The following is a 15447-nucleotide window of genomic DNA, read 5'->3' on the forward strand; positions in this document are numbered from 1 at the left end:
GTCGTTTGTCTGTAATTACTTTTTTGTTATGTGTCGGGCCCCAGAAAGACTCGCCATTGGAGTTGGCTAATTGGGATCCTAATAAAGTCAAATAAAATAATGAGGGATATATCCTGTCACTTCGCTGAAGTCCAGAGCAAGCAAAATCCTGTAGCCTAGGCAGCAGTATCTGAAGGAAAGCATGTTTCTACTGCACCGTGCCATCACTTTGGAGAGCGCCCTGCCTGCAGAGGGCTTTTGTTAGCCAGGTAGCAATGTTCTTCCTCACAAATATAGTCATAAATTCACCAGAATATGTTACATCGTAATTCCATAATATTGAAGGCACTGCGATGTTACAGCTGCTTATCTTTAGACACATCGCCAGTACCACCTAAATTAGGCCTATCTGAAATAAGAAAAGTACCAATAAAATTGCCAGGTAGCCTATTATAGTTCTGGTAAAGATGAGTCAGTAGTAGATAAACTGTATTTTATATGGATGATAAATGTAGACCTATCTGTTTATTCCAGGAAAAACTGGAGGGAAATCTTTCTGGTCACTACTCTGGATATGCACACAGTCCTTTGTGCTGATGAATGGTCCTTGGTCAACAATCAAGAAGAGCAACCTTTTGATTCTGAAGCATATAAGAGATTTTAATGACGACTTGCGGGCTGTGGTTTCAGAACAACAACGACAAACCAAAATTATACCAACCCCTTAAAGGGCACTGGAGACGGGGCATGTGCTCTGCACAGGTAGAGCTTTATCGGTGCATGCATGTGCCTGACCATGGCCCCTAGTGGCCCCCCAGGCTAAATGACCCTGCCTGGGGCCCTGTGGTGATGGTAGAGTCTGTGTGTGTGAGAGTGTTTCTGTTTGTTAGTGTGTTTGTGTGTGTGTATGTGTGTGTGTGTGTGTGTGTGATGGGGCGAGCAGCAGCAGCCAGATGTTCCCCTGCATTAGGAACTGACAGGCCTGTCATGTTTTCTCCTCCACTACCACAGAGTTCCATCACCTACCGTCTGCTGCACACACGCCCTTGAGACATGGTCCAGTATGCAGGGCCAGAGAGAGAGAGAGGGAGGGAGGGCGAGAGATAGAGAAATCAGAGTGCATTCTAAATTCTAAGACATTCCATGACATCAGGCCCTATACTTATTATGTTGTTGATACTTGTTGAGGGACTCAACAATATTAGTCTACCTTTGAAGCATAAAATGTAATTTATACATTATAGGATGGTGACACGATGTGCATATTTTTCTGCTGTGACAATGTCTCCCCCTAGAGAACTTGTGTTCAATAATTGATGACCATAGACAAACTGAGGAACAGGCTCAGTGCAGTTGCCATTTAGCGATTTTTCCTTGTTCTCCAGATAAACATCTCCTCCTACCGGCTGTCCTGGCGAACTACACCACTATTATTCCTAACCACTACTGAATCATATCAAATCAATTTAGCATTTGTCACATGCACCGAATACAACAGGTTACAGCGAAATGCTTACAACCTTACAGTGAAATGCTTACAACCTTACAGTGAAATGCTTACAACCTTACATTGAAATGCTTACAACCTCACAGTGAAATGCTTACAACCTTACAGTGAAATGCTTACAACCTTACAGTGAAATGCTTACAACCTTACAGTGAAATGCTTACAACCTCACAGTGAAATGCTTACAACCTTACAGTGAAATGCTTACAACCTCACAGTGAAATGCTTACAACCTTACAGTGAAATGCTTACAACCTTACAGTGAAATGCTTACAACCTTACAGTGAAATGCTTACAACCTTGCTTACAACCTTGAAATGCTTACAACCTTACAGTGAAATGCTTACAACCTTACAGTGAAATGCTTACAACCTTACATTGAAATGCTTACAACCTTACAGTGAAATGCTTACAACCTCACAGCAGTGAAATGCTTACAACCTTACATTGAAATGCTTACAACCTTGTGAAATGCTTACAACCTCACAGTGAAATGCTTACAACCTCACAGTGAAATGCTTAGTGAAATGCTTACAACCTTACAACCTTACAGTGAAATGCTTACAACCTTACAGTGAAATGCTTACAACCTCACAGTGAAATGCTTACAACCTTACAGTGAAATGCTTACAACCTTACAGTGAAATGCTTACAACCTTGCAGTGAAATGCTTACTTACAAGCCCTTAACCAACAATGCTTTAAGAAGTTAAGAAAAAAGTAAAAACAAGTGTTAAGTAAAAAATAGATAAGTAAAACATTGAAAATAAAAGTAACAAATAATTAAACAGCAGCAGTAAAATAACAAGCGAGGATATATACAGGGGGTACCGGTACAGAGTCAATGTGTGGGGGCAAGGGTTAGTTGAGGTAATTGAGGCAATTGAGGTAATATGTACATGTAAGTAGAGTTAAAGTGACTATGCATAGATTATAAACAGAGAGTAGCAGCATCGTAAAAGAGGGGTCTGGGTAGCCCTTTGATTAGCTGTTCAGGAGTCTTATGGTTTGGGGGCTAGAAGCTGTTAAGCCTTTTGGACCTCGACTTGGCGCTCCGGTACCGCTTGCCGTGCGGTAGCAGAGAGAACAGTCTATGACTAGGGTGGCTGGAGTCCTTGACAATTTTTAGGGCCTTCCTCTAACACAAACTGATATAGAGGTCCTGGATGGCAGGAAGCTTAGCCCCAGTGATGTACCGGGCCATACACAGGCAGTGACCAGGCAGTGATGCAACCAGTCAGGATGCTCTCTATGGTACAGCTGTAGAACCTTTTGAGGCTCTGAGGACCCATGCCAAATCTTTTCAGTCTCCTGAGGGGGAATAGGTTTTGTCGTGCCCTCTTCACAACTGTCTTATTGTGCTTGGACCATGTTAGTTTGTTGGTGATGTGGACACCAAGGAACTTAACGCTCTCAACCTGCTCCACTACAGCCCTGTCGATGAGAATGGGGGCGTGCTCGGTCCTCCTTTTCCTGTAGTCCACAATCATCTCTTTTGTCTTGATAACGTTGAGGGACAGGTTGTTGTCCTGGCACCACACGACCAGGTCTCTGACCTTCTCCCTATAGGCTGCCTCATCATTGTCGGTGATAAGGCCTACCACTGATGTGTCATCAGCAAACTTAATGATGGTGTTGGAGTCATGACTGGCCGTGCAGTCATGAGTGAACAGGGAGGATCAGCGTGGCGGCTGTGTTATTCCCTACCCTTACCACCTGTGGGCGGCCCGTCAGGAAGTACAGGATCCAGATGCAGAGGGAGGTGTTTAGTCGCTGGGTCCTTAGCTTAGTGATGAGCTTTGAGGGCACTATGGTGTTGAATGCTGAGCTCTAGTCAATGAATAGCATTCTCACATAGGTGTTCCTTTTGTCCAGGTGGGAAAGGGCCGTGTTGAGTGCAATAGAGATTGCATCATCTGTTGATCTGTTGGGGGGGGGGGTATGCAAATTGGAGTGAGTCTAAGGTTTCTGGGATAATGGTGTTGATGTGAGCGATGACCAGCCTTTCAAAGCACTTCATGGCTACAGATGTGAGTGCTACGGGTCAGTAGTCATTTAGGCAGGTTACCTTAGTGTTCTTGGGCACAGGGACTATGGTGGTCTGCTTGAAACATGTTGGTATTACAGAATCAGTCAGGGACAAGTTGAAAATGTCAGTGAAGACACTTGCCAGTTGGTCAGTGCATGCTCGGAGTACACGTCCTGGTAATCCGTCTCGCCCTCCATCCTTGTGAATGTTGACCTGTTTAAAGGTCTTACTCACATCGGCTACGGAGAGCATGATCACACAGTCGTCCGGAACAGCTGGTGCTTTCATGCATGTTTCAGTGTTACTTGCCTCAACGCGAGAATAGAAGTAGTTTAGCTTGTGTAGTAGGTTTGTGTCACTGGGCAGCTTGTGGCTGTGCTTCCCTTTGTAGTCTGTAATAGTTTGCAAGCCCTGCCACATCCAACGAGCATCAGAGCCGGTGTAGTACGATTCAACCTTAGGCCTGTATTGATGCTTTGCCTGTTTGATGGTTTGTCGGAGAGCATAGCGGGATTTCTTGTAAGCATCCGGGTTAGAGTCCCACTCCTTGAAAGTGGCAGCCCTAACCTTTAGTTCAGTGCGGATGTTGCTTGTAATCCATGGCTTCTGGTTGGGGTATGTACGCACGGTCACTGTGAGGATGACATCATCTATGCACTTATTGATGAAGCCAGTGACTGATGTGGTGTCCTCCTCAATGCCATCGGAAGAATCCCAGAACAGATTCCAGTCTGGGATAGCAAAACAGTCCTGCTTAGTATCTGCTTCTTCTGTCTACTTTCTTATTGACCGAGTCACTGGGGCTTCCTGCTTTAGTTTTTGCTTGTAAGCAGGAATCAGTAGGATACAATTATGGTCAGATTTGCCAAATGGAGGGCGAGGGAGAGCTTTGTATGCGTCTCTGTGTGTGGAGTAAAGGTGGTCTAGAGTTTTATCCCCCTCTGGTTGCACATTTAACATGCTGACAGCAATTAGGCAAAACTGATCTGAGTTTCCCTGCATTAAAGTCCCCAGCCACCGCCGCCTCTGGATGAGCGTTTTCCTGTTTGCTTATGGCCGTACACAGCTCATTGAGTGCGGTCTTAGTGCCAGCATCGGTCTGCGGTGGTAGACTGCTACGAAAAATATAGATGTAAACTCTCTTGGTAAATAGTGTGGTCTACAGCTTGTCATGAGATACTTTACCTCAGGTGAGCAAAACCTCGAGACTTCCTTAGATTTTGTGCACCAGCTGTTGTTTACAAATATGCATAGGCCGTCACCCCTTGTCTTACCAGAGGCCACTGTTCTATCCTGCAGAAAAAGCTTAAAACCCGCCAGCTGTGTTAATAATGTCGTCGTTCAGCCACGACTCGGTGAAACATAAGATATTACAGTTTTTAATGTCCCGTTGGTAGGATATACGTGCTCGTATTTCGTCTATTTTATTATCGATTGATTGTACGTTGGCTAATAGGACTGATGATAAAGGTAGATTACCCTCTCGGCGATGGATCCTGACAAGGCACCCAGACCATCGTCCACGATACCTCCGTCTTTTCCTCCTGCGAATGACGGGGATGAGGGACTTGTCGTGTGTCTGGAGTAAATCCTTCCTGTCCGACTAGTTGAAGAAGAATTCCTCCAGTACGGGGTGAGTAATCGCTGCCCTGATATCAAGAAGCTCTTTTTGGTCACACGGTGGCAGAAACATTATGTACAAAATAAGTTACAAATAACACGAAAAACATACACAATAGCACAATTGGTTACGGGATCGTAAAACAACGGCCATCTCCTTCGGCGCCATTTTGTACTGACCATCAAAATCAAGGCTCAGATCCAATACCTTCTAAATACATCTGTAGGCTCATAAACACTATAGTTCATATTCTGAGAGATCCAGTGTGATGATTGGATAATGATTAGATGGCAGACAAGAAAGAAGACGAGGGGATTAAATGGTCAATAAAATAGTTTTATTTAGTCATTTAAGGGTACAACTGTTACATTTGGTTAATCAGATAGAAAACAAACTAGCTTTTCAAAATAAAAGCAACGTCCATTTAATATAATATGTATTGGTTTCAAAACACACTCGTCACCACCTTTAATAAATACTCTTCTTTTTGTATATTTGTTTTTACAAAAACATGAGCGTACACAGACAGAACGAAACAAAGATTTGTTTGAAGGGTCGGTCAGAGAGGTCGGTCAGAGAAGATAGCATACACAGATAGATACAGAGTATATACCAAATGGCACCCTATTCCCTATATAGTGCACTACGAAAGTAATGCACTATGTAGGGAATAGGGTGCCATTTGGGAAGCAGACATAACCTAAACACATCGCTGTAAGGACTGTAAAGTCAAACACCACATAGAGCGTGGAGGGCAGGTAGGTTTAAGGTTTAAGACAGACGCAGGTTAAAGAGAGTAACTACAGTATAGTAAATTAAAGCACTGTGGTGTTGGACCAGAGTGCCGTTGGATTAGAGGATTTATTTCATGTTTTTATTTTTCAATACTGCAAAAAAACATCAACACGCAGTTGAGTATAGTGAGCTATAGTATAGTGACCTTCCTCATTGCTGTGCGCCTGTCAAATGTTGTAATAGTGAGGAGGGCTCCGTATAGCTCCGCATTGACATGATTGGTTGATGGTAGGTGAGGACGGGAGGTCCTGCAGAAACACAAACTTCCTTGACAACTTCCTCCACAACAGCTCTGCGCTGCTCGGCGAAGTGCAACAAGTATGAATGACCTGAAAGGCGCTGCATGGTCATTCCGACGTCTGACTGGCCGTGCAGCATTTACCTTGATATGGCCTTTGCAGAAGTCAGGTCATTCATACTTGTTGCACTTCGCCGAGCAGCGCAGAGCTGTTGTGGAGGAAGTTGTCAAGGAAGTGAGTTTGTGTTTCTGCAGGACCTCCCGTCCTCACCTACCATCAACCAATCATGTCAATACGGAGCTATACGGAGCCCTCCTCACTGTTACAACATTTGAGAGGTGCACGGCGATGCTTTACGGAGCTTGATTTGGCCTCTGCGTGCCTCTGGAGGCTATGTGATCACACCCTCCATACGAAGCCTCCAACCACATTTTCAGATCAAGCCTAAATTGGCTCTGACTTCTGCAGAGGCCATATCACTGTCAACGCTGCATGGTCAATGCAGACATCAGACTGACCATGCAACGCCTTTAAGATAGATGTGTGGAGGTGGGCTGGTGAAGGAGGCAACAGATGATAATGAATCCATCCATCCAAGAGAAGGAGAGAGGCAGGTCAAAATGGGTTGTCCACTGCATGCATCAAAGAACCTATGTTAGGTATTATCCTTTCTATGCCGAATTTAAATGTTCCTCCAACTTTACTGCTGTGTGTGTTGAAATGGCTGTTCAGACTGTTGAATGACAGACGGTAGGTACGTTGACCTCAGAGCCCCAGAAGACCCTGTGCTCTGCTGGAGGCCCTGGGGGAATACTTTCCATTCAACCCATTCTCGCCTTGTGATGAAAATGTCCCTTATGGTAAGATCCTCTATTATCTCTACTGTCTGTGTCTCTTTGATGCCAGGCCCCTATACCCCGCTGGGTGTAATATTGTTGTGTTGGGGGCCTCTGCCTCTTGCTGTGTTTGGATCACAGGTGGTAGGAAAGGTAGAGAGCAGTGGAGGCTGGTGGGCCCATCCTCCGATTTAAAGTGATACCAGCCACCACTGGTAGAGAAAGGGTGCTATGACACAGTAAAATATAAATTACATGAAGTATTTACCTACCTTAATAGCACAAATCTAACATTGGAAAAACAATGGCATCCATGTCCCACAGTCGACCATCACAAGCAGCATAAGCACACCAAGGATGTCGTAGCATCTAGTGGCACCATTTTTGTAGTTCTTTGTCAGAGTCCTTTACTTTTGCTGAGTGAGTTTTTAAGCTGGGACAAACCCAGCACATACTTTCAGTCAATACACAGAGAGAAGGCCCCCTCCCTCATAGCAACACAGCCATGCCAACCACATCCTTGTGTAGGGTAATACTATCAATCAAAGGGGAAAGGGGGATACCTAGTCAGTTGCACAACTGAATGCATTCAACCAAAATGTGCCTTCTGCATTTAACCCCTCTGAATCAGAAAGGTGTGAGGGGCTGCCTTATTCGACATCCACGTCTTCGGCGCCCGGGGAGCAGTTGTTGTGGGGGTTAACTGCCTTGCTCAAGGGCAGAACGGCAGATTTTTTCCATCTTGTCAGCTCAGAAATTCAATTCGAACAAACAACCTTTTGGTTACTGCCCCAACGCTCTAACCACTAGGTGACCTGCTGCCCAACTAATCAATTGGGGCAGTTTGGGGCGGCAGGGTAGCCTAGTGGTTAGAGCGTTGGACTAGTAACCAGAAGGTTGCAAGTTCAAACCCCCGAGCTGACAAGGTACAAATCTGTCGTTCTGCCCCTGAACAGGCAGTTAACCCACTGTTCCTAGGCCGTCATTGAAAATAAGAATTTGTTCTTAACTGACTTGCCTAGTTAAATAAAGGTAAAAAAATAATAATAATAATAATGTTTTTTTAAATGAAGCCTTTTAAACACAATGAAATAATCAATCAATCAATCACACCCAACAGGTCCTCTTATTTCAGGTTGTCTTCCAGACCTTACTGTGATGTTGCGATACTGTGACACTGTTAGCCCCTAGCCATCTGAAACCTGTGGATGGTCTCAGGTAGGACATAGTAGCCTGAAGCAGGGTTAAGCCATGTCATGTAAAACTACCAACACATCTGCCTCCTCCCATCTTCTCCGGAAAGGATACCTGGTGGGGTCTCTCAGGGAAGATGAGAGGGGTACGCAAGACAGGCTAGACATTCAAAACACTCCATGTACCGAGGGTTCTGGGTGAAGGAGATAAAGAGGGGTAAGGAAGGAGAGAGGGGCTGGGTGTAACAGTAGCTGTGTCCGTGGGACACTGAGAGTCTGGTCACCTGTCACTCAACCCCCTGTGGTATCCATGGTGAGACGGCCCCTCAAGGCATCAACAGCGTGACATCACATCCTCCCGAGGGATCAATTAGATGGGTTCAGAAGGACAGAGACTCTTCACTCGTCCTTTCCACAGCAAAGGTTTCTTACCGAAGAACAACGTGTTTTCACAATCACAACTCCCTTTTTAGGGAGAAAAAACATTGAAGTAAATTGTAGGAGCGTTATATTCAAGTGTCCGACTTAAATAAGCACAAATGTATTTCCACTGATGAACACAAAGTAAGCCGTCAAATTACTGCAACGATTCTTCACTAGTCTTACTACTCTGGATAAAGGTATAGGCTCTGGGCTCTACTCTAGACCATTCCAACTCTGCTCTCTTTCGCCATCTCTCTCTCTCCCCACCCTCCCTTTCTCTGACAGTTTGGGATTTGAGGGGTTGTCACCATCTCATCCACTCGATCCCTCTATCCCCCTTCCCTCTCTCTGGTAGGTTGGGGGGTGTCATATTCGTCCATTGCCATGGGTATTCACCCTCCTCTCCTGGGTGCTTCCTCTCCTCTCCTGGGAGTTGCCCCTCCTGCTGTGGGAGGTGTAGAAGAGATCAGAGGGACCAAAAGAGGTGCAGGAGGAGGTCGTGGAGGTGAGGCCACAGGCTTCACAGGCCAGGGCCAACTGTCTCAGACCATCCAGAGAGTCTACCTTGGCACTGCGCAGGAGATCACACTGACCCTGTCGAGAGAGAGAGAGAGAGAGAGAGAGAGAGAGAGAGAGAGAGAGAGAGAGAGAGAGAGAGACAGAGACAGAGACAGAGACAGAGAGAGACACACACAGAGAGAGACACACACAGAGAGAGAGACACACACAGAGAGAGACAGAGAGAGAGAGAGAGAGACACACACACACAGAGAGAGAGAAAGTGTAAAACTGTTTCCAAGACAATTTTATTTTGTCTCCAAGACAATTTCCCCCTTGGTGACAATAATGTTTATTGTATCGAGTTTATTGTATCACGTGTGTGTGTGTGTGTGTGTGTGTGTGTGTGTGTGTGTGTGTGTGTGTGTGTGTGTGTGCGTACCTTCAGTACAGTAATATTCCAGGTGAAACTCTCCAGGGCTTTACTCTGCTTGTGTCCCTTCAGCCCCTCCTTCTCTCCCAGCCTGGGCAGCTCCTCGTGGAACTCCATTCCTGAGAAGACGGGACAGGAGACAGAGATCCAGTTCAACTGATAGTTAGAGCTGTGGCTAAGGCAGACAACAGGCAACAGGAAGCAGGAAGCAGAGCCATGCGACAGTAAGCTGACCAATGTCATGGTCACCATGTTGGAAAAACTGCAATCATAAAACTTAATTAAATTAAATCTCATTGTGTTTCGTTTTCTTTCTCCAGCCCCAATATGTCCGGCGATTTCTCTTCTCATAAGGTAAATTATAGGCAGACTGTGTTTACTGAAGTCTGGACTAGGTTTATGTGTATTGGTATGGTAAATGAAAACCATTGATTTTCCTCTCCCCATTTCTCCTATATAGCACTTCCAGTTCATCTCTCTCTCTTGGGGACTGTGGCGTACAGTATAAATAACATCACAAGACGGAGCTCTGCAATCACACTTCAGTAGACCACTTGATCTCTAAAAAGTGAGTTATTAGTTTGATATTCGTTCCAGCCATTATTTCCTCCCAGACAAATATTTGATATTCCTCCTTTCCCTCCCTCCCTCTGTCCATCCATCCTCTCCTCTCACCTTCTCTCTGCACCTGGGCCATCCTCTCCTGCACAGCGTCTGCATTCTCGATCAGCTGCTTCTTGGCCGAGATCATCTGGAAGAGAGACAAAGACAGACACTGGATGAGCCTCTGGACAGACAGACAGATACAGATCAACAGACCAACCAATAGACAGATGGAAATAAAGATTGTCATACACACAAACACGTACACACATAGATAGTGGCCTTAAATGGTGGCAGGTATATTCTGTACAGTACGGGAGGTTGGTGGCACCTTAATTGGGGAGGACGGGCTTGTGGTAATGGCTGGAGCGAAATGAGTGGAATGGTATCAAATACATGAAACACATCATTTGATGCCATTCCGTTCGCTCCATTCCAGCCATTATTATGAGCCGACCTCCCCTCCACCAGCCTCCACTGGTGTAAAGACACACAAGTTCTATAATACAAATGAATGAAAAATGTATGGGAAAAAAACTGAAAATGTTTTTCTGAAAGAGCAGCACACTGTGTTATTTACAGACTAATGTCCTTCCTGACTCTAACTCTGACCCTGCTGTCCACTACCTCAGGGTTAGATGAGATGGAGGAATGGAGGGATGGGGGAAAGGCAGAGATGGAAGGGAAGAAGAGAGCGTGATGACTAAGGCCACGTGTGATGGAGGTTTGAGGGTGTGATGTAGACATTGGAGGGGCTACAGTCTGGGTCTCAGGCCAACTGTCTGTGTGTCACACTGACCTGCTGGGCTAGCTTGGCCCTAGATACGCATACATACAGAGAGCGAGGCTGACAAATATCTAACATACACAGAGCACACTGAACAAATATGCTGCCACAGAAATAGCTCTTCCTCTTTGTCCCTCTCCCTTTTCACCCTCCCTCTCTCTGTTTCTCTGGTTGGTTGTGGTGTGTGAGGGGGAGTAATGAGAGATAGAGTGCAGGTGGGTAAGAGGCATCCTGATTTAATACTGGCAGAGACAGAGTGGGAAGAAACACAGCTGGAGATGTAAAACGGTATTTGTGCATGTGTGCCTCTCTCTCCCTACTTCTGTGTAAGCATGTATGCCCGAAGACAAAGGTGTGTGAATGAACACATGCCTATAGCTTCAAGTGTCTTAATTACTCTCCCTCTCTACATATATGTACTCCAATAATATTATAATATTGATATATATCTCTCTCTCCCTCCTACCGTATCATAGTAATTCAGTAGTTTGCGCGTGACCTCAGTGATGCTGCCCAGGGCCTCCAGGTGGGGGTAGCCATCCCTCAGGGTCATGCTGGCCCCCGGGGGCCCTTCTGGGGTCTGCAACCGTGTGGCCAGGCTCTGGATGCACTGCTTCAGCTTTGCCACCGGGGGGAGTCCACACTGCTCTTTGAAACTCACACTTGCACTCTGGATGGAACAGGACACAGAGCGAAAGAGAGAGAGAGAGAGTGAAAGAGAGAGAGAGTGAAAAAGAGAGAGATGCAGTGTATTATAGGTATATTATGGTCAGGTCCACGTGACCTGAAAAACATCTGACCCTGATGAAATCACAACGTCAGATGAGGCTTAAACTCACACCTAGATAATGTCAAGCTCAGATTAAAACAGAACATGTCCTTCTCCTATTGTCTGTGAGTACATCAGGGAAATCTCTGGTCAGGTTCAGGTCAATCTAAATCAAGGCACTTGGGTGAACCCCTTATTACTTGAACTGAACCCCTAAAACCTGTGCTAGGGTCACGGAGGAGAATAGACATTAAAGCATCCATGCTAGACATCTACTGTACTAGCTAATGTGTTTGGGAGGGAGGGAATATACTGGGATCTGTCAGAGGTCTCCACTGAGATCAGACACACTGCCAAAACACTGAGGCCATTTTCCACCTGGCAGCACCGCAACTGGACCAGCAGTCACATTGGTGATTACCATAGCATAGCCCTCCTGAGGACAGAATGGGTTGGGTGTGAGGGGGCGGGGGGCTTTGTGTGTGTGTGTGTGTGTGTGTGTGTGTGTGTGTGTGTGTGTGTGTGTGTGGGGGCGGGCGGGCAGGGAGACAAATTATGAATAATAACAGACTGTGGCAGATGAGAATACAGCTGGACACATGGCAGAGAGAGACAGAGAGAGACAGAGAGAGAGTGTGTATATGTGGAGATAAGCTGGTCTGTGCTGTAACCAGGTCTATGCCTTCTCTCTCTCCTCTGTTATTTATAGACTAACGTGTAATCCTCCTCAACCTACTCCCTCTCTCTTTCCTTCTTTCTCTCTATCCACCTCTCTCCCCTCTCTTTCATTACTCTCACTCCCTCTCTCTCTCTGTCCCTCTCACAAAGTTCACGTCACCCCACAGGGAACTCACAGGTAGTGTCTTATTTCAGCGCAGTCATGCAATCTATTCTAGCCCAAATCACACTCCTCCAAAACTCCTGCATAACAGACCATATTTCAACACTGGCTAAACATAACACAACAGCACATCGCCACTATCTGTTCAGGCAGGAAAATGTATTCAAATGTATTTGTTAATTTTCAATATTTAGCTTTTTGTGTAAGAGCTGTTTGAAAATAATGGTTGGAAATTCAGCCTGTTCAGGTGGGAGGGTTTTTGGCTCAGATCATGACATCACAATCGGATTATTCTGACCAATAAACCAGTCATATTTTATTTGCATATGTATCCTCTTACTTTAAAGGGGGAAGCGGGGTAGGCTCTAGAGCAGGGCCGACAAAACTGGGGCCCTAGGGCGCCGTTTGGCCCGTCAGGACCACTAGGGGCCCCCTAAAGATATATATATATTTTTAGGAAGTGTCACGCCCTGACCATAGAGAGCCTTTTTATTCTCTAGTTTGGTTAGGTCGGGATGTGACTAGGGTGGGTGACCTAGTGTGTTTATTTCTATGTTGGCCTGGTATGGTTCCCAATCAGAGGCAGCTGTTTATCGTTGTCTCTGATTGGGGATCATATTTAGGCAGCCATTTCCCCACTGTGTTTTGTGGGATCTTGTTTTTGTGTTGTTGCCTGTGAGCACTCCGGAACCTCACGTTTCGTTTGTTTATTGTTTTTTGTGCGGTTCACTTCAAATAAAAATGTCAAACCGATTTCACGCTGCGCTTTGGTCCGAATGTTATTACGATGATCGTGACAGGAAGTCAGTCAGGGTCTCAACTTACTGTTGACTGTTAAGTTACAGTCGTCTAGCCAGCTATCTACTAAACCTTATAGTAATCATGGCCGAATTACTGACCAGGCACTCAAGGCCCGTGCCCAGGGGCCGTGACCTCCAGGTGGCTCCCATTGATTTTGTTAGTCACTCTCACTCAGATATCGTATTAACATGGCATAAGTCATGGCAAAATGTGTAGAATTGCAGGAAATTAGCATTAAAATGGCAAAATTGCCTCTTCATCTCATGGCAAAATGAGTAGAATAGCATGAAATTAGTTTTAAAGCTGCCCATTTTTCTCTCCTCTGCCAAGAGGGGGGCCACTAAAATGTTTTGCCCATGAGGTGGGGGGGGCAACCAAAATGCAAGAAGGGTCCCTGCACATATTCATGTAATAAGCCTTATGAATATAGAAACTTGGTTGCAGTTTCTATGCTACAATGGTCAAATTTGAAATACATATTTAATACTGGTAATCATAGGTGTCAAGTAATATGGCTATGATTTGATTAATGTTTGAAGTGTAATTTCATGATTACTTTTTTAAAAAAGCTATTGTTTCAAGACCCTAAAAAGCAATTGTTGACCTATATTTCTAAATAAATAATGTAAACCCTTCAGAATATGTTTTGGCTGACCAAAACCAAAAGTTTAAGCATCCCTGCTCTAGACGATCCTATCCGCCAATCAGGGCAGTGTATGTAAATATATTTGAATGTGTATGGATACACCCACACGATCAGACTGAGCATTTCAAAAGGAGGCTCAGGGAAATAAATGCTCAAAAAATACATTTAGAGTTATTTTCATGAAATAAACACACACAGTGAATTACTATACATACAGTGATGATGTAAATATTGTACTAAAAAGACTGCATGGGGGCTTTAAATATATTTGGTTATCTTGGGTTATCTATACAGTACATTACAACACTGTCTGATATTTTTCAATTGACCTCAGTTCTGAAATATTGCTTTTCACTGCATGGCTTTAAAAGGAACAGACAAGTGGTAAATCCATAAGGGAATGTGAGCAAGTCCATACTACATGGAGAAGAGTAACTTCTTCGCAACACAGCAAGTGCGTGAGGAAGAGGTGCCAAGATGGCGGCTTGAACAGACCCTTTTTTACCGAGCTCCGTACCAAACCTCAGAAACATCGTGAAAAAAAAAAGTTTACAGTCATTACTATTACTGTTTGTATTTGTTCAAGATATAAGACCTTTCCTGTGACTGGAATGATAATTGGATCATTTATTTCATCATGTCCAAGCAAAGTCGTGACAAAAAAAGAAAGGAAGAAGTTACCGTTCTATTGCTAATCAACAAGAGAGAAACGTGCTTATAGACAACTGCCATAACTACACTTGGCCTATGGATAATATCATGCTTTCGAATGCTGTTGAAGATGACGAATTCCCCTCTTTACTGGTTACTCCGTGCAAACCTCCACCCTCCAAAAAACCCAACATGAATTCTGACATCGTGGCTCATCAACTCCAGGTGTGACGCCATTGAGAAAATGGTAGGCGCCAACACCATGGTTATCGAAGGCTTGAAAAAGACTGTGGAGATTGCATGTGGTGAAATCAAGGATGTGAAAACGAGAGTGTGGAAAAGAATAACAATGTCTACCATAGACGTCTCACTGATCTGGAACAATACACAAGAAGATGGAACCTGAGACTCTACGGCTTGCCAGAGGTGGAGAATGAAGATGGAACCTGAGACTCTACGGCTTGCCAGAGGTGGAGAATGAAGATGGAACCTGAGACTCTACGGCTTGCCAGAGGTGGAGAATGAAGATGTGCGAGGAGAGGCTATCCGTATCTGCCAAGAAGTTATGCCTGCAGAGAAGAACAAAGTTGGTGATACCATCGACGTTGTGCATCGCCTCGGCAAGAAGCAACAGCAAAACAATTCAAGAACGAGGGGTATCATCATCCTCTTCACTGCCAGATTCTACATGGATGCTGTCTGGAAAGTTGCTAGGAAGAACGCCTTCCTTCAGAGCCATGGTATGCGTTTCGCCGATCATCTCAGCCCGGAGGACATAGAAAGAAGGAACAAGTTGT

General features: G+C 44.9%; 1 protein-coding gene across 1 annotated transcript in view; it reads right to left on the reverse strand.

The window, feature by feature from the left end:
• Positions 1 to 8005: 8005 nt before the first annotated feature.
• LOC112238111 (inactive phospholipase C-like protein 1) overlaps positions 8006 to 15447 on the reverse strand; it is a 136428-nt gene continuing 128986 nt past the window's right edge. The window contains exons 7-10 of the mRNA XM_042319015.1: positions 11409 to 11612; positions 10228 to 10303; positions 9562 to 9671; positions 8006 to 9215 (exon numbers count right to left, since the gene is read on the reverse strand). Of these exons, the coding sequence (XP_042174949.1) occupies positions 8988 to 9215; positions 9562 to 9671; positions 10228 to 10303; positions 11409 to 11612 (618 nt within the window). The 3' untranslated portion in view covers positions 8006 to 8987. The remainder of the gene's footprint in view (positions 9216 to 9561; positions 9672 to 10227; positions 10304 to 11408; positions 11613 to 15447) is intronic.

The sequence above is a fragment of the Oncorhynchus tshawytscha genome, linkage group LG03 (genome assembly GCF_018296145.1).
Source record: "Oncorhynchus tshawytscha isolate Ot180627B linkage group LG03, Otsh_v2.0, whole genome shotgun sequence".
Taxonomy (NCBI): Eukaryota; Metazoa; Chordata; class Actinopteri; order Salmoniformes; family Salmonidae; genus Oncorhynchus; species Oncorhynchus tshawytscha.